Here is a 27,212-nt window from a genome sequence, read left to right on the forward strand (position 1 = left end):
TCTACTAATCCTTTCATAAGGACTGCATCCTATTTTCGTATCTAGTACATCCACAACATGTAACATATACTCTTTTATACACAGTAGCAAAGCTACTTATCCTTAAATAAAAAAAAAATTGAGTGAATTCTTAACAAGTGGTACTTTTAATAAACTGGAAATATTAAAGAGCAAAGAATCAAAAGGCATGCTCCAAAACCACCATCTACAGAAATGACACTTAGTACCAGCACTACTTTCTCACCTGGTCTACCATTTCCATAAATATTACCCTGTTTGAACCATTCATTTACAAGATATGTGACCAATGATGATGCATTTTACTTACTATATACTGTACTGTGTTTCCTCCCAAACATGGACAATCTGAATGTTGGATCCTCCAGACCCCAGATATTTTAAAACCCTCCAATCCAGCCACACCTTGAAACCTGCTACATCCTAACCCTAGATAGGATTCTGTCTAAATTACAGGAAGCAAAAAAAGCTATTCCAGATTGTGTACATTTTATCCAGGTGGTGCAATTAATGGTGAGCAAATATTTTCTTAGCCTACAACACAAGACTGGCTAAGATAGTCCGGATGTGAGAGAATATAATCCGAGTCTGGGAAGATATAGTTTTCCCCAAACCTGAAACATCCCAGTTCCAACACCCTTGCACACCAGTTAGTCCAGGTTTCAGAGGATACACTGTAACAAGAAAACGGGAGTATTTTTATCGTATCTACAGCAAACAATTACAGTGAAAAAGAGAAAACTAAACTGCAGATCCAAGTTCATGGACTAAATTACCAGCAAAAGATTCCTGAAAAACTGTTATTGCTATTATTCACTAAGTCAAAAGACTGGAATACCTTGCACTGGAGTAACACTTTGGGAGTCACAAATTTTTTTACATTTCAAATACTTCCTTGTAATCACAACATTCCTAATAACTTAGATATTTCCATTTAAGCACAATATTCCTAACCACAACTGGAAGACATATATGGGTTTCAGCTACATCACAAATGGATATTTCCAGATGTGATTTATGCAAACATAAAGGATACAAGCATAAGTTAATCCAGTCTTCATGATTGACGGTAATGAAAGTGTTCAAGTTCCTCTTTAGATATCGAAAAAAAATTCAAATCCTATAAGGCTAGAATGAGTATGGTCATATCAAAAATCTATATGCTCACAAGAATGATTCAACTAGTGGCTATGACTCTACAAACAAGGACATGTACGTATTTCTTAAGGAAGTCAGGGGAAAGATGCTTAATTTTTGGATCCTGGTTTTAAGCATACCGTATATGTCGATTTTATTTGTTAATCTTACAACGGGTAATATATAAAAGAGGAATCCAGAACACCTCAATAAAACATTGATTCTCCAGATGTTAAGATTTGTCTGAAAAATATCAGTTCTATGTTTGAGGTCATACTGGTAATTTTCCTCATCTTTTAAGGACACAGTCTTTGAATATTGGCAGCATTCAGTATCTTCACAGGAACCATCTTTTATCAAAATTAAATGGTTAAAGAAAATTATGGAAATCTGTTCAGAATAGTATATCTTAAATAAGAGGTATTCAGAAGTCAAGTAATTACAGAATAGTCATTTATGACATTATGAAATCTTAGCAGTATGACCCCAGTGTAGTGCTAATCCCGTACTAAATATCTGTGAGGACAGTCAAACCTAAAGTGAGTCTGTTTGTCAGTATTTTCCTACTGGTTACTAGCTTTTGAATACCTCACCTTGCTGAAAATGTTCTATCCAGTAATGTTTAATAGTTTGTAATCTATCTTTCTCGAGCCTATAAAATATTGGAAGTCTTCTTTCTAGTACACGATGGCAAAATGTAAAACAATATGCAATCTGCATGGTCCAGTTAATGTGTGACTGGTTAAATTATATCCTATATATATATATATATATATATATATATATATACAATACAAAACTTAATCTTTTTAAATGATTCCTTCAAGAATTACAGTACAAATATCAAAATGTGCTATTGATTAAAGGGAAATATACCAATATGACAGATTTTCATCTATACCAACACGATAGAAAAGTTGTAAAGATTCCTGGCACAAAGCCCATATATACAGTATACATGTTAGTTTTCTTTTCTCCAATAACTTTGCTTCTGAAGTAATAACACTCACTCATCATCAAAGAATACCTGTTTGTCCTGTCTTCAGTATATTGTATGCACCCACAAAAATAAACATACATACAAATACTAAATATACATGTGAACAACATTTTGATTAGCATACTGTATGAAAGTCATGTGGGTAGTGTTCTCCTGAAGCAACTTCAGGAACTGGATTAATAATCCTGTCCTTGGTAGATTTATCAATAGGTACTCAAGCACTTTATCATTCATCACTTTACAAAAAAGCAGCACGAAAATTTCTGCTTTGAAGTTCATGCAAAAAAAAATGTATTTATGAATTAACAAGTGTAACGTCAATAAATGAAAGTTTACTGATATATCAGTCACTATCTACAGTACTGTAACAAGACATACCCCACTCACCAACAGGCTCGCCAATGAACATTCCACTCCAATCATCCCAAGTAATGGCACATCTCACATCCTACCTACCACTATTTAGTCGTTTGGTAATCAATAAAGTACAGTAAAAAGTTATTAATTCTCAAAAAAATCATTTGAATTTTAGCAATTTGAACCATGTAAACTTTTGAGAGAGAGAGAGAGAGAGAGAGAGAGAGAGAGAATGCACTTAGTTATGTACCTGCAACCTTTGAGTACTTATAAGATTTTGCCAAAATGACAGGACTAGTGTATGGCACACACAGTGTCTTGCTTGATGAATAATACTGTTTCACTATGCTGCCAACTGCATTCCATAATCATATATTCTAGGTTCATCTGGTACTGATTTCAACTAAATGTCTTCTTTCAAATGTTTCTGTAACTGTTCCATGCATGTTCCATTTTTCTCCTGGCAGAACACTGAATAGCCATTCTAGCTTTCTTGCAGGGGTTTCACATGCTTTTGTTTGATATATTTTTGGTACAGTCCAAGGTATTCCTAATCATTTAATAACCCTGTCTTCCTTGCTGAGAGACTCTCGGGTTCCTTACATTTTCCCTTATACATTCAATTGGTTGCACAGCATAGACTATCATATGTGGATTGGGAAATACTGAGCAAGCTATTCATATCCTACATAAGGTCAAAACTAGAATATGCTTCTCAGTTTTGGTCACCACACCTAAAGGAACAAAATTAGCTCACAGAAAAGGGCAACAAAGATGGAACCAGAATTAACAGACCTAAGTAACTGGGAAGGGTTGGAAGCTTAAAATTCAACCACCTTGGAAGAATGAAGACTTAGGGGTGACTTGATCACACCCTAAAGTTTTGAATGAGATCACCAATGTGGACAGTGAACAGTTCTTTGAGAGATGTAGGGAGATAACACAAAATCAGAAACTTATTACTAATATTCATTTATTTATCATACTTTGTCACTGTCTCCCGCGTTAGCGAGGTAGCGCAAGGAAACAGATGTAAGAATGGCCCAACCCACCCACACACACATGTATATACATACAAGTCCACACACGCACATATACATTCCTATATATTACAACGTGTACATATATATACATACAAAGACATATACATATATACACATGTACATAATTCATACTTTTTTATTATTATTTTGCTTTGTCGCTGTCTCCCGCGTTAGTGAGGTAGCGCAAGGAAACAGACGAAAGAATGGCCCAACCCACCCACATACACATGTATATACATACACGTCCACACATGCAAATATACATACCCATACATCTCAATGTACACAAATATAGACACACACAGACACATACATATATACACATGCACACAATTCACACTGTCTGCATCTATTCATTCCCATCGCCACCTTGCCACATATGGAATAACATCCCCCTCCCCCCTCATGTGTGCGAGGTAGCGCTAGGAAAAGACAACAAAGGCCACATTCGTTCACACTCAGTTTCTAGCTGTCATGCAATAATGCCCGAAACCACAGCTCCCTTTCCACATCCAGGCCCCACAGAACTTTCCATGGTTTATCCCATAATATATTATATATATTATGTATATATATATCATATACATTATGTATATTATATATATATATATATATTTTTCATTCAAACTATTCGCCATTTCCCGCATTAGCGAGGTAGCGTTAAGAACAGAGGACTGGGCCTTTGAGGGAATACCCTCACCTGGCCCAATTCTCTCTTTTTTTTTTTTTTTTTTTTTTTTTTTTCCCAAAAGAGGGAACAGAGAAGGGGCCCAGGTGAGGATATTCCCTCAAGGGCCCAGTCCTCTGTTCTCAACGCTACCTCGCTAATGCGGGAAATGGCGAATAGTATGAAAGAAAGAAAGAAAATATATATTATAATATATTACATATTTTTTTTTTTTTTTTTTTTTGCTTTGTCGCTGTCTCCCGCGTTTGCGAGGTAGCACAAGGAAACAGACGAAAGAAATGGCCCAACCCACCCCCATTCACATGTATATACATACGTCCACACACGCAAATATACATACCTACACAGCTTTCCATGGTTTACCTCAGACGCTTCACATGCCCTGATTCAATCCATTGACAGCACGTCAACCCCGGTATACCACATCAATCCAATTCACTCTATTCCTTGCCCTCCTTTCACCCTCCTGCATGTTCAGGCCCCAATCACACAAAATCTTTTTCACTCCATCTTTCCACCTCCAATTTGGTCTCCCACTTCTCGTTCCCTCCACCTCTGACACATATATCCTCTTGGTCAATCTTTCCTCACTCATTCTCTCCATGTGCCCAAACCATTTCAAAACACCCTCTTCTGCTCTCTCAACCACGCTCTTTTTATTTCCACACATCTCTCTTACCCTTACGTTACTTACTCGATCAAACCACCTCACACCACACATTGTCCTAAAACATCTCATTTCCAGCACATCCATCCTCCTGCGCACAACTCTATCCATAGCCCACGCCTCGCAACCATACAACATTGTTGGAACCACTATTCTCTCAAACATACCCATTTTTGCTTTCCAAGATAATGTTCTCGACTTCCACACATTCTTCAAGGCTCCCAGGATTTTCGACCCTCCCCCACCCTATGATCCACTTCCACTTCCATGGTTCCACCCGCTGCCAGATCCACTCCCAGATATCTAAAACACTTTACTTCCTCCAGTTTTTCTCCATTCAAACTTACCTCCCAATTGACTTGACCCTCAACCCTACTGTACCTAATAACCTTGCTCTTATTCACATTTACTCTTAACTTTCTTCTTTCACACACTTTACCAAACTCAGTCACCAGCTTCTGCAGTTTCTCACAAGAATCAGCCACCAGCGCTGTATCATCAGCGAACAACAACTGACTCACTTCCCAAGCTCTCTCATCCCCAACAGACTTCATACTTGCCCCTCTTTCCAAAACTCTTGCATTCACCTCCCTAACAACCCCATCCATAAACAAATTAAACAACCATGGAGACATCACACACCCCTGCCGCAAACCTACATTCACTGAGAACCAATCACTTTCCTCTCTTCCTACACGTAGACATGCTTTACATCCTCGATAAAAACATTTCACTGCTTCTAACAACTTGCCTCCCACACCATATATTCTTAATACCTTCCACAGAGCATCTCTATCAACTCTATCATATGCCTTCTCCAGATCCATAAACGCTACATACAAATCCATTTGCTTTTCTAAGTATTTCTCACATACATTCTTCAAAGCAAACACCTGATCCACACATCCTCTACCACTTCTGAAACCACACTGCTCTTCCCCAATCTGATGCTCTGTAAATGCCTTCACCCTCTCAATCAATACCCTCCCATATAATTTACCAGGAATACTCAACAAACTTATACCTCTGTAATTATATATATTATATATATATATATATATATATATATATATATATATATATATATATATATATATATATATATTATCCCTGGGGATAGGGGATTAAGAATACTTCCCACGTATTCCCTGTGTGTCGTAGAAGGCGACTAAAAGGGGAGGGTGCGGGGGGCTGGAAATCCTCCCCTCTCGTTTTTTTTTTAATTTTCCAAAAGAAGGAACAGAGGGGGCCAGGTGAGGATATTCCGAAAAAGGCCCAGTCCTCTGTTCTTAACGCTACCTTGCTAACGCGGGAAATGGCGAATAGTTTGAAAAAATATATATATATATATATATATATATATATATATATATATATATATATATATATATATATATATATATACATATTTATTCATTTTTCTATTTTCCTTTGTCGCTGTCTCCCATGTTTGCGAGGTAGCGCAAGGAAACAGACGAAAGAAATGGCCCAACCCACCCACATACACATACGTATATACATACACGTCCACATACGCACATATAAATACCTATACATTTCAGCGTATACATATATATACATACACAGACATATACATATATACACATGTACATAATTCATACCAGCTGCCTTTATTCATTCCCGTCGCCAACCCGCCACAAATGAAATGACAACTCCCTCCCCCCCGCATGCGCACAAGGTAGCACTAGGAAAAGACAACAAAGGCCACATTCGTTCACACTCAATCTCTAGCTGTCATGTATAATGCACCAAAACCACAGCTCCCTTTCCACATCCAGGCCCCACAAAACTTTCCATATGCCCTTCATATGCCCTGGTTCAATGCACTGACAGCACGTCGACCCCGGTATACCACATCGTTCCAATTCGCTCTATTCCTTGCGCGCCTTTCATCCTCCTGCATGTTCAGGCCTCGATCGCTCAAAATCTTTTTCACTCCATCCTTCCACCTGCAATTTGGTCTCCCACTTCTTGTTCCCTCCACCTCTGACACATATATCCTCTTTGTCAATCTTTCCTCATTCATTCTCTCCATGTGACCAAACCATTTCAATACACCCTCTTCTGCTCTCTCAACCACACTCGTTTTATTACCACACATCCATCTTACCCTTTCATTACTTACTCGATCAAACCACCTCATACCACATACTGTCCTCAAACATCTCATTTCCAACACATCCACCCTCCTCCTCACAACCTTATCTATAGCCCATGCCACGCAACCATATAACATTGTTGGAACCACTATTCCTTCAAACATACCCATTTTTGCTTCCCGAGGGTAATGTTCTTGCATTCCACACATTTTTTAACGCTCCCAGAATTTTCGCCCCCTCCCCAACCCTGTGACTCACTTCCGCTTCCATGGTTCCATCCACTGCCAAATCGACCCCTAGATATCTAAAACACTTCACTTCCTCCAGTTTTTCTCAATTCAAACTTACCTTCCAATTGACTTCTCCCTCAACCCTACTGTACCCAATAACCTTGCTCTTGTTCACATACACTCTCAGCTTTCTTCTTTCACACACTTTACCAAACTCAGTCACCAGCTTCTGCACTTTATCATCCGATGCAGCCACTCGCGCTGTATCATCAGCGAACAACAACTGACTCATTTCCCAAGCCCTCTCATCTTTTTATTATACTTTGTCGGTCTCCCACATCAGCAAGGTAGTGCAAGGAAACAGATGAAAGGATGGCCCAACCCATCTACATACACATGTATATACATAAACGCCCATACATGCACATATACATACCTATACATTTCAACGTATACATACATATACATACACAGACATATACATATATACACATGTACATATCCATACTTCCTTCCTTCATCTACTCCCGTCATCATCCTGCCACACATGAAATGGCAACCCCCCTCCACCCACAGGTGTGTGAGGTAGTGCTAGGAAAAGACAACAAAGGCCAGATTCATTCACACTCAGTCTGTAGCTGTCATGTGTAATACACCGAAACCACATCTCCCTTTCTACATCCAGGCCCCACAAAACTTTCCATGGTTTACCCCATACGCTTCACATGCCCTGGTTCTTATCTTTTATTATATTTGATTGCCGTCTCCCACGTCAGTGAGGTAGCCCCAGGAACCAGACAAAAAGAGAACGGCCCATCCACTTACACATACAAATGTATACATAAACGCCCATACACGTACATATCAACATATACACATATACATACACAGACATATACATATATACACTTGTACATATTCATGCTTGCCCCCATCCATTCCTGGCGCCACCCCACCCCACAGGAAACATCACCACTACCCCCTCACTTCAGTGCTTCAGAGCCAGGAAAACAGACAAAAAAGGCCACATATTCACCATTACCTGTGTTAGCAAGGTAGCGTTAAGAATAGGTTCTATTTCCATGAGTTTTGTTGTAATCCAAATCCTTTTAAAGGCTCCAGTAACCAAGGCTACAATACTTCTGGAAGCAGGAAAATGTAGACTCCTATGGAGTAAAAAGTTCTTTGACAAGACCATACTCCCAAAGATACAGCCTCACCAATAGTTATTTTTCACTTGCAGTGTAAACTCAAGCAAGCAGAGTGCCGCAACAACATCTACAGATGCAATCACATCACAAGAAACTGATATGACAGAACCAACATCAAATATGTAGCAGTGCATCATACCCTTAAAACAATGGCTCACCCAGAAAAGAATATCTCATCTATACAAAAGTCTTCCATTATAATCTTAATCCCAGACCAATATATATCCAGGTAACACCCTTCAGTCACTTAAGAGAGGTCAGCTACTCCCACTGACCAAAACAAATCCAGCTAACACCCTTCAGTCACTTAGAATGATCAGCCCCTCCCACTGACCAAAACATCAACCTTTTTTAGCACCACTTATGACATAAATGCCATTCACTTCCCACACAAATATCATCACAAAAAGCAACAACAAGGTGAATGCCCTCAGAACACTTACTGGCACCAGATTTGACAAGACAAAGAATTCCTCAACAACCTCTATAAACAATTTATCTGCTCCACCTTAAGTTATGCCTTATGTGTCTGGTCTTCCACTCTCTTACTTACTGCTCACTTCCACCCCAGGAAGGTTAACAATGTGAGAAAAACAAGAGAATGAATGGCAACAGTGGAGAAAGGGGTAAATAGTGAAGTGGAAAAAGGTAGAGATAAAGTGAAGAGGTGTTGGAGCAAGTATCTGAAGGAGTGTTCAATGTGCCTGATGATCAGTTAGCAGATGTAAGGTGCTTGGGTCAGAAAGGTATAAAGAAAGTCGTGGAAAGTGATTTAATATGAGAAAAGAGGTGGTGAAAACCTTTCCTACAAGGAAATGTGGCAAGGCAACTAAAGTGGATGGTATTGTAGATGCATTATTTCTTAAGAAATGGTGTGACTGTTCTTGATAGGTCGGTTGGGATTTTCAATGTATGTAGGATCATGGTGAGGTGCTTGAGGATTGGTAGAATAAATGTATAGTGACTATACACAAAGGATGGGGAGACAGTTGTGAGTGTTCAAACTAAAGAGGTTTTAGTTTGTTGAGTGTAAATGATAAAGTTGTATGGGAGAAAGCTAAATGAGAGAGTGGAGGTATGTACAGAGCTTCAAATTGGAGAGAAAAAATGTGGTTGCAGAAGTGACTGAGGATGAGTGAATCAAGTGTTTGCTTTAAAGAATGTTAATGAGAAATACTAAAAAAACAGGATTTGCATGCAGCATTTATGGACCAGGAGAAAGCATATGATTCAGTGGAAAGAGATGCTTAGTGGAAGGCCTTATGAATATAATGTGTGGGACAAAACCTACTAGGAGCAGCGACAAGTTTTTATCAAGGTTCCACGTAAAGGTTGGTGTGTGGGTGTGTGATGTCACCATGACTTTAAATTGTTTATGGATGGTGTGGTGAAGGACATAAATACAAAAATCTTGGAGAGAGGGGTGACTATGCAGTTGGTAGGGGGTGAGGAGGCCTTGGAAGTGTCAGCTGTTGTTTCCTGATGACATAGCACTGGTGACAGAAGTTGGTGTTTGAGTTTTGGAGAAAGCACAAAAGGAGAAAATTTAGAGTAGATGTGAACAAAAGCGAGGTTACCAAATTTAGCAGGGCTAAAGGATAGGTTGGTAGGGGTGTGAGTTTGAATGGAAAAAAATTGAGGAAGTGAAATGCTTTCAACTCCTGGGAGTGGACAAGGCAGAAAATGGACCATAGAAAAGGAAGTAGTCATGGAGTGAGTGAGAAGGCAAAGGTTCAAGGAGCATTGAGGAATATATGGAAAGAAAGGTCGTTACCTGGGAAGGATAAAGAATGGTTGAAAGCACAGTAGTCTGAACACTGTTTTATGGATGGAAGGCATGGAATACAGGTGATAATGTACAGAGAAGGGTAAATGTGTTGCAAATAAAATGTGTGAGGACAATAAGTGGTGTGAAATAGTTTGGTCAAAGTAAGTAAGGAAAGGGTAAAAGAGAGGTCTGGAAATAAGAAGAGTGGCTAAGAAAGCTGAGGAGAGTATAATGTTATGTTTTGGACATATGGAGAAAATAACTGAGGAGAGGTTGACAAAGGAAATATGTGTCAGAAGTTGAGGGGACAAAAAGAATGGGCTGACCAAATTGGAGATGGAAGGATAGACAGGGTGGAAATGAAGTTTTAGGAAAGGTAGGGGATGCACGGATCAGATTTTTCCTGTGAGAATAACAGAGGAAAAGTATCTATGAAAAATTAAAAGCCGCATGCAGCCTTTATGGAACTGAAGAGATCAGTTGGTAAGACTGCTTTATGGGACATGGGAACAACTATTGGATGGTGTGAATGCCTTTTACAGAGGAGCAAATAAATGTTTAAGAATGGAAAGAGAATTGAGCAAGAGCATTGCTTTACATGTGGGTGTGAGGCAGGGTTGTATGACATCACCGTGGCTTTTTAGCACATATATAGATGGAGTGGTAAGGGTAATGAATGCAAATCTAGGAAAAGTGGGTGCAGAGATGGAGTGTGGTGGTGACATATGGTAGCAAGTAACAAGCCTGTATGTAGTTGATACTGTGTTGTTTGCTGAGAGTGAAGGGGAGTTGCAGATGATTATTAGTGTTTTTTATGACTTAGTAAATAAGGGTAAAAGCAAAGAAATGGCTTTTGAAGGGCAAGAGAATGAAAGCAGAGATTTTGCAAAGCCCTATAGGGTGAGAGAAGAAATTGTACTAAACTATGTTACAGACATGTGAAGAAAGACTAGAAGAGATGATGGAATTTAAGTATTTGAGAGCTATCTCAGATAAGTCTGGAGATATGGAAGGAAAGATATGGGAGAGAGGAGTATAGATAGAAAAGTCATCGGGTCCTTTAACAGAATAATTCAGGGTAAAGCTGTAATCATGGATGTGAAACGAGGATTAATGGATGGCAGTCCCCCCCAGCCCTGACCTATGCAGCCAAAACATGGTCATGGAATGAGTCACAGAAGCCAGGAATCCAGGCTGTGGAAACAAGTTATTCAAAATGAGCATATGGTATGACTTAGTTGAAATGAAGAAAGAAATAAGGGAGTGTATGAGAGATTTGGTAGGGCAATGATTGCAAAGGGAATTAATTTTACCAGAGTAGGAGAAACATATTTGAGGTGGTCTGGGCACATGGAAAGAATGCAAGACAAGGAATTTACATGAAGTGTGCAATAATATGATTAAAGGGGTTGCTGTGAGAGGAAGATCACCTGTGACATGGGAAAGAGTGGATGAGTTCTAGAAGGAGAAAAGTGGTGGAAGAATGTGCTGAATGGTATATGTGAGGGAGACATGTAAGGACGGGTAAGTGTAGACCCTTCTGCTGTGGCCACCCACTCGATGGGAGTTCCCAGTGGGAACAAGCATCAGAAATGTAGAAAGAGATAGGGGATAGAGTGAATATATTCAGAGTGCTCAGGGCCTGAACATGCAGGAGGAAGATAGGCATGCAAGAGATGGAGTGCACTGCAGCAATGTGGTTTAAAAGGGAATGTGATTTACAAGGGGAGATGTGCTTTCAGTGAATTGAATCTGGGCATATAAAGCAGTTGGGGCATACTACGGGAGGGTCTCTGAGGTTTGAGGGTGTATTAATGCTTGAGAATGGATGTGAACAAATGAGACTTCTTTCTGTCTGTTCCCGGTATTACCTCAGTAATGCATGAAAAAGTGAACAACTTATGAAAGAAAAAAGAAAAAAATATATTTCTTTCCCCATATATATACTCTTCATTTCATGCATTAGCTGGGTAACACCAGACATACACAATGAAGTGCTTCACTCACTCATTTCCAATCTCTAGCTGACATGTATGATGCAACAAACCATGGCACCCTATCCTCAACCACAAAGACCTTTCCATGGTTTTTCTCCAACCACTTCATATACCCTCATTCAGCCTAGTGACAGCGCATCCTTCTCCGTAAACCCCATCATTCCAATTTGCTCAATCTCATGCAAACCTCACACCCTCCCGCATGTTCTAGCTCTGAGCCTTCACAGCATCTTTCACTCATCCTTCCACCAACTCTTTGGTTTTCCCCTTTCCCTCACTCCTTATACTTCTGACATGTATGCCCTCTTTATCATCCTTTCCTCACTCACCTTTCCATATGTACAAACCACTTCAGAACACCCTCTTCAGCTCTCTCATACACAGTCCTCTTACTACCACATTTTCCTCTCCTTTCATACTTGCTCACCAGTAATCTGCATCAGAGAGGTAGCACCAGGAACAGATGAAGAAAGGCCACATTAACTAACATTCATTCTCTAGCTGTCATGTGTAATGCACCAAAACCACAGCTCCCTATCCACAATCAGGGTACACAGACCTTTCCATGGTTTATCCTGGCCACTACATATGCCCTGGTGCAGTCTATACCACATTGCTCAAATTCACTACATCCCTTGTATACCACATTTTTCTAATTCAGTCTATCCCAAGCACACCTTTCACCCTCCTACATATTCAGACCTCAATCACTCAAGATCTTCACTCCTTTCTTCCTTCTATCTCCAATTTGGTCTCCCCCTTCATGGCGTACAGGTGTTATTGACTACGTGAAATTGGTAACATCATAAATGCTACATCACTGGTGAAGCTGTATCATCATCCGTGGACAGAAAGTAACACAATCATTTTGAACCTTCCTGCTTCAAAGGAGTACATCATTTCCCTGTTTCTCAATTTCAAGCAGCAAGAGCTCCATAAGTGGGGTCCTGGAGTTGTATAATTGGTTATATATGCATATATGAGCATATGAGCAAGTCAGTTGTGTTTCAATCACCTGTGCAAATGACACTTGTTGAATGGACATAACAAGATTTAATGCTTTTAAAACACACTGCAATGCTTTGCAACAAATGTCCCTAATCAGTGTAGAGTCAGTTACTAAAAAGATTGGGTGGGGAGCTGTATTCTGTAATATTTCTTCTTTTAAAAAATGAAGTTCATCCAAAATCATGCCTCTACAGAATCTTGAACTTGTGCCTAACATGGGAAAAATCCATGGCAGCTGTTTACTGATGGACGGATAAAGAGATGTAAGGAGGTTCATCTTAACGTCCACTTCTGGACTGACAAGCTTGTGATGGAACACCTACCTAAGCAGTATTTCAGTAGAGAACAAGGTAAGATGGTACATAATTATACTTATTTAACAAATGAAGTAATCATAAAAGTGCTTTGCACAGCTACAGGAACTATAAATAAACAATAAAAAGTTATCATACAAAAATGTACTCTATCTTAATTTCAAGCATAGTATACTTACATATGAAAGCAGCAGCTATTTAGCACAGTGTGAATCTTATGCCTGATGAAAACATGGGAAATGTTATACAGCCAAGGAACAATCCAAATTAATTTCACTGGATGACAGTAAGCAAATCTGTAAGGGAAAGGTAAGAAGCAATCTCTTTCCATTCTAATCTCAGCAAAATGCCCAGAATCATATAAAGCCTTAGTGATAGACTGAAGATTAACTGGAAGCCTCCTCTTTAAAACTTGAACTGATAATATCAACTGGTTAAAATGGGCTCAAGTGTTTTCTAGTCATCTGGCTCTAAATACTGCAGAAGAGAAGCTTTAAAACACATCAAATGAAGGGTTTGAATTTACCAGGATATTTTTCATCACTGAGAGCTAAACTCATACAGTTGGTCAGTTAAGCCTGCTGTGGCTTGAATGTCAGCTAACACCAGAGGACCCAAAATGAGTGACTTGAACTGCAATCACTATTACAGGATGAGTAGGTGGATAGCATTGTTAAACAGGAAATAAAAAGAGATATTTCAATGAGAATGGTAGGTATTCATTAGAATGGAGATGGCCTAACTGTCGAAAGACAAATGAAGTCATTCAGCGTCAGTCAGAGTTCCAAAATCATCAATGAAAACAAATATCTAATTTCAATCTATAATCATGTAGAGTGGAAAAAATTAATAATAAAAATCCTAGGAAATAATGTACACAGCCAAAAAGTCTTTCAAGTTAGAAAGATATTCTCACAAATTACTACTTTTCATCAGTCATGATGATAAGTGAACAATCTTATTGTGTTTCTTTTTTCTCTATCAAAAATTTACTTAAACTACTGTTAAGAAAAGCTTACAAGTTAGGCATTATATCCATTCCATTTTCAAACCAAATCAACCAAAGATTACAAATCAGTGGGCAGTCCATACACCTTAAAAGAACAATGAATAATCCTTCACATGTAGACTAATGTTATAATGATGGGTAGATATCGATATAATGATGAGGGCAAATATTACTAATGATCAACTGTTAATGCTGTCACAGTTCATAACTTCATTACCATTTAGTGTGACAGCAGGCTTTTGCCTAAGTTATGACTGTTGTAAGGTGTGTTAGAGTGAGTTTATGTAAAATTTGGGAAGATCAGATTTTCCACTACTAACAATCACTGGATACTTGGAGTAAAGATGTATTTTCAAAATTCAAATAAAATTTCTGTTCAGCATTTTTCTGGGATTATCCTAAACATGAGGGAATTCTAGTGCAATGGTATTTCAGTGAACAGAAATCTTTCTTAATTAAACATATATGTAAAGAAAATTATAAAAACAGTAAAGTCTTCCAGACATTTGTTGCCCAGGGTTAATCATGAGCTGCTGTCTTCTATTCTAATGGCAGTATCTAACATAGGACAAGGAAGATTTAATGGTTTTACTGGTTAATCCATCACAAAACTTTACTCTGAGAATATAAACACCCTTTTAATATAGGCAGACTAATCAAATATTACAGTACCATACACACTGATGTCACAGTCATTTCTAATGTTTTATGAACATATCTCTTCAGCTTTCACATGAACTCTTTCAGACAAGTATTATTTCTTAAATGTGACAATCTATGTTGGTCAGTAAATGACATAAACCAATTATAAATTCATAATGTATCACTAGCTGAGATATGGTTAGATGTTTAACTGAACATGGAAATAACTAAGTTCTGAAACAAGAAAAGCTCTTTCTCTCCAGTGTGGTGTCCCATCAGCCATGAGATACCCATTTTCCTGGAGAAGTAAATGACTCTTTTTCACCCTTTGTTAACCACCTGGTATGGCTTGGCCCAGGTTTATCCTATAACCAATCAAAAATCTTCATACAGCAAGAATCACCTTACCATTCTTGGAACAAAGAAGTTCACCCAATGACTGTACATGATGGTTAGAGAACAATTTTGCAAGAGAGAGAAAGGAAGGGTAGGGAACACAATAAAAAAATGTATTCAAGAGACACCTCCCTTGAATGAATTTTTCTTACTTCAAAACTTACATTTCTCTACAGGATTGGTCTAATACCAACATGTGTGAAGACGATTTTTCAAGAAAAATTTCATCAAGAGGGTACGTATCATAAGAACTTTTCCTTAAATATCATCTCAGCAAACTAACAAAAGGCTTCACATCTATCCTGACAATGGCAACCCTAATGCCACATCAAATTAACATTCCAAACCTAAAGAAAGTATTAATGATCGATATAGAAAAACAAAAGCCTGCCAGATAATCTCCTCCAAAACTAGCTTTCTTAGAGAAGCAAATAGTGACGACCACCTTCCTGAATTCATGGCCACGACATTCATACGGGCAAAACAGGCTCACAAAAACTATCATAGGGTAGGGAAGAAATCTAGAATTCTGATAACCATTATATGTTGTGGAAGAGAGACAACTACATCCTGAATAAACACTTGGAAGATACTTTACTAAATCTCCTGAGATTTAACTTAACAACCCCAACAAATAGGGTACCCACAGGGAAATGCCATTATTTGTGCCTAATTAGTTACATAGAAAGTTTAGAGGTATCTAGCCTTGAGTTAAGTGTTTGCTTTTCTAATCCTAATACACTAATCTCTGTTTCTGAATTTTTTTTTTTTTTTTTTTTTTTTTAATACTTTGTCGCTGTCTCCCGCGTTTGCGAGGTAGCGCAAGGAAACAGACGAAAGAAATGGCCCAACCCCCCCCCACACACATGCATATACACACGTCCACACACGCAAATACACATACCTACACAGCTTTCCATGGTTTACCCCAGACGCTTCACATGCCTTGATTCAATCCACTGACAGCACGTCAACCCCGGTATACCACATCGCTCCAATTCACTCTATTCCTTGCCCTCCTTTCACCCTCCTGCATGTTCAGGCCCCGATCACACAAAATCTTTTTCACTCCATCTTTCCACCTCCAATTTGGTCTCCCTCTTCTCCTTGCTTCCTCCACCTCCGAAACATATATCCTCTTGGTCAATCTTTCCTCACTCATCCTCTCCATGTGCCCAAACCACTTCAAAACACCCTCTTCTGCTCTCTCAACCACGCTCTTTTTGTTTCCACACATCTCTCTTACCCTTACGTTACTCACTCGATCAAACCACCTCACACCACACATTGTCCTCAAACATCTCATTTCCAGCACATCCATCCTCCTGCGCACAACTCTATCCATAGCCCACGCCTCGCAACCATACAACATTGTTGGAACCACTATTCCTTCAAACATACCCATTTTTGCTTTCCGAGATAATGTTCTCGACTTCCACACATTCTTCAAGGCTCCCAGAATTTTCGCCCCCTCCCCCACCCTATGATCCACTTCCGCTTCCATGGTTCCATCCGCTGCCAGATCCACTCCCAGATATCTAAAACACTTCACTTCCTCCAGTTTTTCTCCATTCAAACTCACCTCCCAATTGACTTGACCCTCAACCCTACTGTACCTAATAACCTTGCTCTTATTCACATTCACTCTTAACTTTCTTCTTCCACACACTTTACCAAACTCAGTCACCAGCTTCTGCAGTTTCTCACATGAATCAGCCACCAGCGCTGTATCATCAGCGAACAACAACTGACTCACTTCCCAAGCTCTCTCATCCCCAACAGACTTCATACTTGCCCCTCTTTCCAAAACTCTTGCATTTACCTCCCTAACAACCCCATCCATAAACAAATTAAACAACCATGGAGACATCACACACCCCTGTCGCAAACCTACATTCACTGAGAACCAATCACTTTCCTCTCTTCCTACACGTACACATGCCTTACATCCTCGATAAAAACTTTTCACTGCTTCTAACAACTTTCCTCCCACACCATATATTCTTAATACCTTCCACAGAGCATCTCTATCAACTCTATCATATGCCTTCTCCAGATCCATAAATGCTACATACAAATCCATTTGCTTTTCTAAGTATTTCTCACATACATTCTTCAAAGCAAACACCTGACCCAAACATCCTCTACCACTTCTGAAACCAAACTGCTCTTCCCCAATCTGATGCTCTGTACATGCCTTCACCCTCTCAATCAATACCCTCCCATATAATTTACCAGGAATACTCAACAAACTTATACCTCTGTAATTTGAGCACTCACTCTTATATAACCCCTTTGCCTTTGTACAATGGCACTATGCACGCATTCTGCCAATCATCAGGCACCTCACCATGAGTCATACATACATTAAATAATCTTACCAACCAGTCAACAATACAGTCACCCCCTTTTTTAATAAATTCCACTGCAATACCATCCAAACCTGCTGCCTTGCCGGCTTTCATCTTCCGCAAAGCTTTCACTACCTCTTCTCTGTTTACCAAATCATTTTCCCTAACCCTCTCACTTTGCACACCACCTCGACCAAAACACCCTATATCTGCCACTCTATCATCAAACACATTCAAAAAACCTTCAAAATACTCACCCCATCTCCTTCTCACATCACCACTACTTGTTATCACCTCCCCATTTGCGCCCTTCACTGAAGTTCCCATTTGCTCCCTTGTCTTACGCACTTTATTTACCTCCTTCCAGAACATCTTTTTATTCTCCCTAAAATTTAATGATACTCTCTCACCCCAACTCTCATTTGCCCTTTTTTTCACCTCTTGCACCTTTCTCTTGACCTCCTGTCTCTTTCTTTTATACATCTCCCACTCAATTGCATTTTTTCCCTGCAAAAATCGTCCAAATGCCTCTCTCTTCTCTTTCACTAATACTCTTACTTCTTCATCCCACCACTGTTTCTGATTTATTTTGCTTTAGGAAACAGCTTCAAAATGACACAGTGGTCTGTTTATGTTAATATTCTCCTGATATACTTGATACTTCACAACAAGACTAGAAAAGAGCACTAAAACACAATACTTCTAAATTCAGTAAAAGCTAAATCTTAAAGGAAAGACTAAAAGAAGTTCCAAGCCAAATGAAAGTGCATCGAGTTATAGACAATACTTAAGGAGATGATCATTAGTGCTCCTTACAATTCAGGCTATGCAGAGTCTGTGAACCTAAATGTTAAAATTCTAAAATCCCAAGCTTCGAAGACAGGCTCCGGATCCAAGGTTGATGGAGTCTAAAAAACCTGATATCAGTTGATGAGAATAAAGAATCTAAAAAGAATTCTAAAACCCACTTTGGGCTACTTAAATCATCAAAATCATAATCAAATTTGTCAAGAAAATGTTCACCTAGTAGATTACAAGGAAGATACATAATTTGGTTATCAGTGCAGTTTGCGATCAGGTCATCACTTAACCTCAGAGAAATACAAGAGAGCAGCCAAGCATTTGCCTTTCTGGCAAAGAGCCCTACCAAAATAGTTAGCATCACTAAGTACACCTTTGGGCATCTCTCTTCTTATACATATTTCACTTTTTCTCTGTAATTACCCCAAGACCAATTTCTATAAAAGAGTCCTCATGTTACCCAGTACCCTTCTAAAGTCTCCTGCAGCCCAAGGCTGCACTATTTTCAATAGCAAGGAAACGTAGACTCCTTTGGAGTGAGAAGTTCTTTAATGAGAATTTACTCCTGAAGATACAGCCTTGCCAAAGGTGACCTCTGTTATTCCCTCTGTCAGGAACCCTTGCACCAAAAACCTGAACAGGAAAGAAAAGCACCCAGAGAAACCTAAAATAAGAGGATGGATAGGGAGAGGAGGGTAATTAAACACAAGACCTTTGCAAACCTGGAGAGATTGACAAGTGATGATTGTAAGCTAGAATGATTTGCATGTACTGACTGACTCCTAAAGTTCTACGGTCTCTTGTCGGCATTTTCAAGTGTGCATAAGTTCCAAGTATTGGCTATGTAAGAAAAGGATAATTAACTGCATTAAGATGGATAAAGCTGACAAGCCACAACCAGCCATCAACCTAATCCAAGAAATAAGGTGTCTCTACCACTGACCTGGGTATAATGATGGCATTGTTGTGTAGAGGATGCTGATTGGTCTTGGGGGTTGACTTGGGCTAAGCCAGAACACTAACTACTTATCAGGTGGTTAAAGAGGGGTGAGAGACATTTACTTCACCAATAAAATGGAAGTTTACATATTTCTGATCCCCAGAGGTCCAGAATACCTCATGGCTCACAGGAGAAACTGAGCCTGGAGAGGACAGTAAGGAATCTAAACTTCAGATTCTCTTCACTTCAGAGTGATATATTCCCAAACTTTCTCCAAGGTTAACAATTATTTCACAAACCCTACTCATAACAACAATAAAAAGCATTCATTCACATTCTCAATTTTTTAATGGCTGCTAAAACATGGATCACCAGTATCTAATCAATAAATTGTAAAGAAATATCACAGCCTTTCATTCATTTCATCTGATATTAAACAAATTAATATCAATTAAGGAGGAATTCACTAATATACACTACAGTACAGTATCACCTTATATATCAACTATCTAACTCTGTTCTTCATTAACCAACTACATGAAGTTTGTATACAAAAACAAAAAATTTAACAACTGCAACAGTGGGCTATGTAAGAGATAATAATGATACTGACTTGGGTATATGGACTAGGTTATGATCAGTTTCACATGGATGTACGTTACAGACTATTCCTTATATATATATCAATGCACCAACACAAAACTTCCTTGAATATACTTTCTTAGCCAGTCAAATGAATGTTCAACAATGACAAGCTCAATAACACAAACAGGGTAACAATTCATGTAATACCGAAAATATCATTTTCTGCAAACTCATAAAATATATCCCATTCTCAATAGACTTCACATATATCTTTCCAAAGTACTTACGACTGAAATCTCCATCAATAGAATTTCCAGCATCCTTAAGAACACAACACTGAAAAACGACACTATGAACCATCCATCAACAGTCATCTTTGTACACCCACTTGTTAATTATGATCTAGAACATGGCCCACAAGCCATAATAACACAGAGCTGTACTTAAACATTTAGCTGCTCAACAGCATGAATACCAAAAACAATACTGAAGAGAGCTTGTTCATTATGAAATATCATATTCCCTCTGAAGGATATTCTATGTACAGACATTGCATATTTCATAAATTAATGTCAGATTAAGCAATCTGGAAACAATATACGACCAAAGTTTCATTAAAGCCAACCCTTAAATGTATGGTATAATTTATCACTTGCCATCATTCTTGGTGAAATATGAAATGGCATGGACCAAAGGTCTAAGATCATTTTTCACTTACTATCAAATATGTATCTAAAAAATGGAAATTAAATTCAAAAAAGAACTTGAGGGAAAGTAAACAAAAAACTATTCAGTTACATTTGTTAATGAAAGATTCTATTATAAAACTTGATGAAGACCTACAAGAATGAACAAAGTCACCACATAAAATGGCAACTCTGAATAAAAAATATTGACTAAATATGGACGACCTCTACCAACACACACATTAGTGTGTCAGGATGATGGACTAACTTGAAAAGGGCTTCATTTGTTCCAGCTGCATTTCAAGGGCAATTCTCTCTTCCATTACCTGAAAAAGACATATCAACTTCGAATCTTTCAAGTAATCACTGCAACCACTGAAAATCAAATTATGTAGAAAACATGACATAAAATGTTAACAAGGCTTGGAAAACACGTACATGAACCATCATCCCTTGTAAAGAGGACACAGTTGCCCCCATTCCCCCTTTCCATGAAAAAAGGCCTAACAATAAAATTCATACCAACACAAAAAAAAGTTTCAAAACAGAATACACAAATTTGCTGGCAAATGATACATGTACATTCCTCATCACTGTGGGTCAAAATAGTAAATAATTGTCTAAGCAACAAAGCATTACTTCAAATGTTGTACCAATTCACCATTATTTAATTTTTGCAGGTTTTCCAATACCTGATTATTGATAAGTGAATTATGATTCCACTTCACCCAGCATTTACATGCATACGCTTACTGGATACTAATATCAAAGAAGAATTTAAGAAAATATCACAAAAATAACAGAGAACAGCAAGGACATTTTACTGCCACAATTTCTGAGAGCAACATTGGTGATGTGGGCTACAGGAGGACATTGTAAACTGAGTTGAAACTGTGATACCTCATGCTCCAATTTAGTAATGATCTTGAATGTCCTGGACCAAGGATTTTGACAATTTGCAGATTTTAGATACAAAGACTTTCCATAATCTCCCTGTGTGGGTAAAAGAAAATGGAGATAATATTTTGAAGTGGTAGTGGAGGTAGTGTGTTTAGGACAGGGTGACTATTTACCTCTGATATAAAGCCCCTTAAATAATTATTTACCTAAAGCTTGTCAGGGACTGACTGACTGATTTCAGCCAGGAGTCCAACCTTCTGAATGCTACTGCAGTCATTCTCTGCACATTTCTACTTTCTCCGTGTAGTGCAAAAAATAATCACTTAATTTTCTTGAGGGAAACTTGTAAATTTCTAGTAAATTTTCATCTAACACAGTTTAAATTTGTTTCCAGGGATTATTCCAGACTTAACAATTCTGTATCTAACTTGTTGATTTAAGAAATCACTCTTTATACATTCTATCTGCTGCATAGCATATATCATCATATATCTCTCTCTATCTTCCTGAAACTCACGCATCACTCAGGTACCTGGCCACATCCACTAGTCAGTACCACAAGTCATAAAGTACTATGATATTCTCGGTGCATCTATGTGAAGGAAGTAAGCTGTAAGTATTGATCTCTTCTTTCAAGACTGAACAATTTCAGCTCCTTCAATCGCTTGTGGTAGTTCATATACTCCAGACCTTCAATTTTGCTTTTGAAGTGTTACTGCATTAATTATGCTTGTTAATTTCCATCTGTTTACCTGGTGAGTATTCTATTTAGCTTTTCATATACAAACTGAAAATTTCATTCCTTAGTTTTCTGTTTCTTGTTATAAATGTCCTCATTATCATAACACTCATTTTTGATCTGAGAGCATCTTGTCAATGTGCTCCTTAAATTCAAGCTTTCCATTTATAGTGATTTGCAAGTCTCTGATATTTTTTTGCTCTCTATCTCTTTCCCTGTGGGACCTTTGCAGGAAAGCATCACAAACCTGTTAGTCTTTCTAAGATTTTTTCAGTGAGCCATCTTTTCACTCAATTCTAACAGGTTCTTTTTGACCCATATGTAGTTACCTTTTAGCTCTCTATGCATCTTCTCGTAGCCTTCTTACTTTTTCTCATGTCATACACAAAGCACCTGACTTTACTTTCCCTTACATCCTCATGATTACAAAAGGTACTGAACATAATACATTTTCTGCCTTACATCTGAAAGTATATCTTCACCATTCTGGATTTTTTTGTTGGTTAGAAATGCTAATCCTTAATATTGTGTCTTACTAATTTCTCGAATAACATTCCATAGTTTACTTGTCAAATGCATCTGCAAAATCTAGAAAGACAGTGTCCATTCTTTTCCCCTGCATCAGAGATTAGCATATGTTATTACAGGTGGGTAGTACCTGGTAGGCAACCACCGACCAGGGAGGGTTAGTGACAATTTTGTAGTAAGCAGGCACTTCATTGGTTTCAAGTTGCACTCTTCTGACCCAAGTAGCTGACTTTTCTTTCTGCTTTGTCCACATGTGGACTGCTGGCATTCTGTCCACAATATCTCCTTTTCACACATGACACTTGAGAACACTTAACTCACACAACTCATTCTTCATAACTCTAGATTTTCCTGTATTGAGCACTAAGCAATATCCCTATCTTTTGGCAAAATGACAGGAGTAAAAGATAAAGTAGAAGACAGGAACATTAACCAGGAGCATTAGGTACAAACATTAGGTACACAAGTTGTAGGTAGGAATATTAGGCAGGAGCATTATGTAAAAGCAGTAGCTTAGAACATTAAGTAGATCCATTAGGTAGGAACATTGAGTAGACACATTAGGTAGAAGCAGTCAGCAGGAACATTAGCTAGGAGCTTCAGGAAACACAGCTCTAGAGCTGCCAACCGCTAGTGGCCTGAGAAGGGTAAGGCACTAAAGAGTAAGAAGACTCACTAAAGTTTACCAATTATGGAGACTTATTCTGTGGCCAACCCCATGAAGGAGTTCCCAGAGCAAATTGACATCAGAAATAGGGGATAGGGGAAAAAGAATACTACGCACACATTCCTCACGTGTCGTACAAGGCGACTAAAGGGGACGGGAGCGGGGGGCTAGAAACCCTCCCCTCCTTATATTTTAACTTTCTAAAAGGGAAAACAGAAGGAGTCACGCGGGGAGTGTTCATCCTCCTCGAAGGCTCAGATTGGGGTGTCTAAATGTGTGTGGATGTAACAAAAGATGAAAAAAAAAGGAGAGACAGGAAGTATGTTTGAGGAAAGGGACCTGGATGTTTTGGCTCTGAGTGCAATGAAGCTCAAGGGTAAAGGGGGAGAGTGATTTGGGAATGTCCTGGGAGTAAAGTCAGGGGTTAGTGAGAGGACTAGAGCAAGGGAAGGAGTAGCACTACTCCCAAAACAGGAGTGGTGGGAGTATGTGACAGAGTGTAAGAAAGTAAACTCTAGATTGATATCGGTAAAACTGAAAGTGGATGGAGAGATGGGTGATTATCAGTGCATATGCATCTGGACATGAGAAGAGAGATCATGAGAGGGAAGTGTTTTGGGAGCAGCTGAGTGAGTGCGTTAGTAGTTTTGATGCAGGAGACCAGGTTATAGTGATGGGTGATTTGAATGCAAAGGTGAGTAATGTGGCAGTTGAGGGAATAATTGGTGTACATGGGGTGTTCAGAGTTGTAAATGGAAATGGTGAAGAGCTTGTAGATTTATGTGCTAAAAAAGGGCTGGTGATTGGAAATACCTGGTTTAAAAAGACAGCTATACATAAGTATATGTATGCAAGTAGGAGAGATGGCCAGACAGCATTGTTGGATTACATGTTAATTGATAGGCGTGCGAAAGATAGACTTTTGGATGTTAGTGTGCTGAGAGGTGCAACTGGAGGGATGTCTGATCGTTATCTTGTGGAGGCGAAAGCGAAGATTTGTAGAGATTTTCAGAAATGAAGAGAGAACGTTGAAGTAAAGAGAGTGGTGAAAATAAGTGAGCTTGGGAAGAAGACTAGTGTGAGGAAGTACCAGGAGAGACTGCGTACAGAATGGAAAAAGGTGAGAACAAAGGACGTAAGGGGAGTGGGGGAGGAATGGGATGTATTTAGGGAAGCAGTGATGGCTTGTGCAAAAGATGCTTGTGGCATGACGACGTAAGATTATCAGTGACAGAGAAGAGAGAGGCATTTGGACGATTTTTGCAGGGAAATAATGCTAATAACTGGGAGATGTATAAAAGAAAGAGGCAGGAGGTCACGAGAAAGTTGCACGGGGTGAAAAAGAGAGCAAATGAGAGTTGGGGTGAGAGAGTGTCATTAAATTTTAGGGAGAATAAAAAGATGTTTTGGAAGGTGGTAAATAAAGTGCATAAGACAAGGGAACAAATGGGAACATCAGTGAAGGGGGCTAATGGGGAGGTGATAACGTGTAGTGGTGATGTGAGAAGGAGATGGAATGAGAATTTTGAAGGTTTGTTGAATGTCTGATGATAGAATGGCAGATATAGGGTGTTTTGGTTGTGGTGTGCAAAGTGAGAGGGTTAGGGATAATGATTTGGTAAACAGAGAAGAGGCAGTAAAAGCTTTGGGGAAGATGAAAGCAGCAGATTTGGATGGTACTGCAGTGGAATCTATCAAAAAGGGGGTAACTGTACTGTTGATTGGTTGGTAAGATTATTTAATGTATGTATGGCTCATGGTGAGGTGCCTGAGGACTGGAGGAATGCGTGCATAGTGCCATTGTACAAAGGCAAAGGGGATAAGAGTGAGTGCTCAAATTACAGAGGTTTAAGCTTGTTGAGTATTCCTGGGATATCATATGGGAGGGTATTCATTGAGAGGGTGAAGGTATTTACAGAGCATCAAATTGGGGAAGAGCAGTGTGGTTTCAGAAGTGGTAGAGGATGTGTGGATCAGGTGTTTGCCTTGAAGAATGTATGCGAGAAATACTTAGAAAAAGCTAATGGATTTCTATGTAGCATTTATGGATCTGGAGAAGGCATATGATAGAGTTGATAGAGATGCTCTGTGGAAGGTATTAAGAATATATGGTGTGGGAGGCAAGTTGTTAGAAGCAGTGAAAAGATTTTATCAAGAATGTAAGGCACATGTACGTGTAGGAAGAGAGGAAAGTGATTGGTTCTCAGTGAATGTTGGTCTGCGGCAGGGGTGTGTGATGTCTCCATGGTTATTTAATTTGTTTATGGATGGGGTTGTTGGGGAGGTGAATGCAAGAGCTTTGGATAGAGGGGCAAGTATGCAGTCTGTTGTGGATGAGAGAGCTTGGGAAGTGAGTCAATTGTTGTTTGCTAATGATACAGCACTGGTGGCTGATTTGGGTGAGAAACTGCAGAAGCTGGTGACTGAGTAAATGTGAATAAGAGCAAGGTTATTAGGTACAGCAGGGTTGAGGGACAAGTCAATTGGGAGGTAAGTTTCAATGGAGAAAAACTGGTGGAAGTGTTTTAGATATCTGGGAGTGGAATTGGCAGCGGATGGAACCATGGAAGCAGAAGTGAATCATAGGGTGGGGGAGGGGGCGAAAGTTCTGGGAGCATTGAAGAATGTGTGGAATTCGAGAACGTTATCTTGGAAAGCAAAAATGGGTATGTTTGAAGGAATAGTGGTTCCAACAATGATATATGGTTGCGAGGCATGGGCTATAGATAGAGTTGTGCGAAGGAGGGTGGATGTCTTGGAAATGAGATGTTTGAGGACAATATGTGGTGTGAGGTGGTTTGATCAAGTAAGTAATGAAAGGGTAAGAGAGATATGTGGTAACAAAAAGAGTGTGGTTGAGAGAGCAGGAGGGGGTGTCCTGAAATGATCTGGTCACATGGAGAGAATGAGTGAGGAAAGATTGACAAAGAGGATATATGAGTCAGAGGTGGAGGGAACGAGAGAAGTGGGAGACCAAATTGGAGGTGGAAAGATGGAGTGAAAAAGATTTTGAGTGATTGGGGCCTGAACATGCAGGAGAGTGAAAGGTGTGCAAGGAATAGAAGGATTGGAACGATGTGGTATACCTGGGTCAATGTGCTGTCAAAAATCGCCTGAATCAGGGTATGTGAAGCATCTGGGGTAAACCATAGAAAGTTCTGTGGGGCCTGGATGTGGAAAGGGAGCTGTGGTTTCAGTGCATTATAAATGACAGCTAGAGACTAAGTGTGAATGAATGTGGCCTTTTTTGTCTTTTCCTAGCGCTACCTCGCGCACATGCAGGGGGAGGGGGTTGTTATTTCATGTGTGGTGGGGTGGCGACAGGAATGAATAAGGGCAGACAGTATGAATTATGTACATGTGTATATATGTATTTGTCTGTGTGTGTATATATATGTATATGTTGAGAT

The 27,212-nt window shown here is 39.1% G+C and overlaps 1 protein-coding gene across 4 annotated transcripts in view; it reads right to left on the reverse strand.

Moving 5' to 3' along the window:
* Positions 1–21,067: 21,067 nt before the first annotated feature.
* Positions 21,068–27,212, reverse strand: part of Reps (RALBP1 associated Eps domain containing) — a 246,332-nt gene continuing 240,187 nt past the window's right edge. For all 4 annotated transcript variants that reach the window (XM_071682715.1, XM_071682712.1, XM_071682713.1 and 1 more), the window contains one exon: positions 21,068–21,294. In XM_071682715.1, the coding sequence (XP_071538816.1) occupies positions 21,232–21,294 (63 nt within the window). In that variant the 3' untranslated portion in view covers positions 21,068–21,231. The remainder of the gene's footprint in view (positions 21,295–27,212) is intronic.

This window comes from Panulirus ornatus, chromosome 34 (genome assembly GCF_036320965.1).
Source record: "Panulirus ornatus isolate Po-2019 chromosome 34, ASM3632096v1, whole genome shotgun sequence".
In the NCBI taxonomy this organism is placed as follows: domain Eukaryota; kingdom Metazoa; phylum Arthropoda; class Malacostraca; order Decapoda; family Palinuridae; genus Panulirus; species Panulirus ornatus.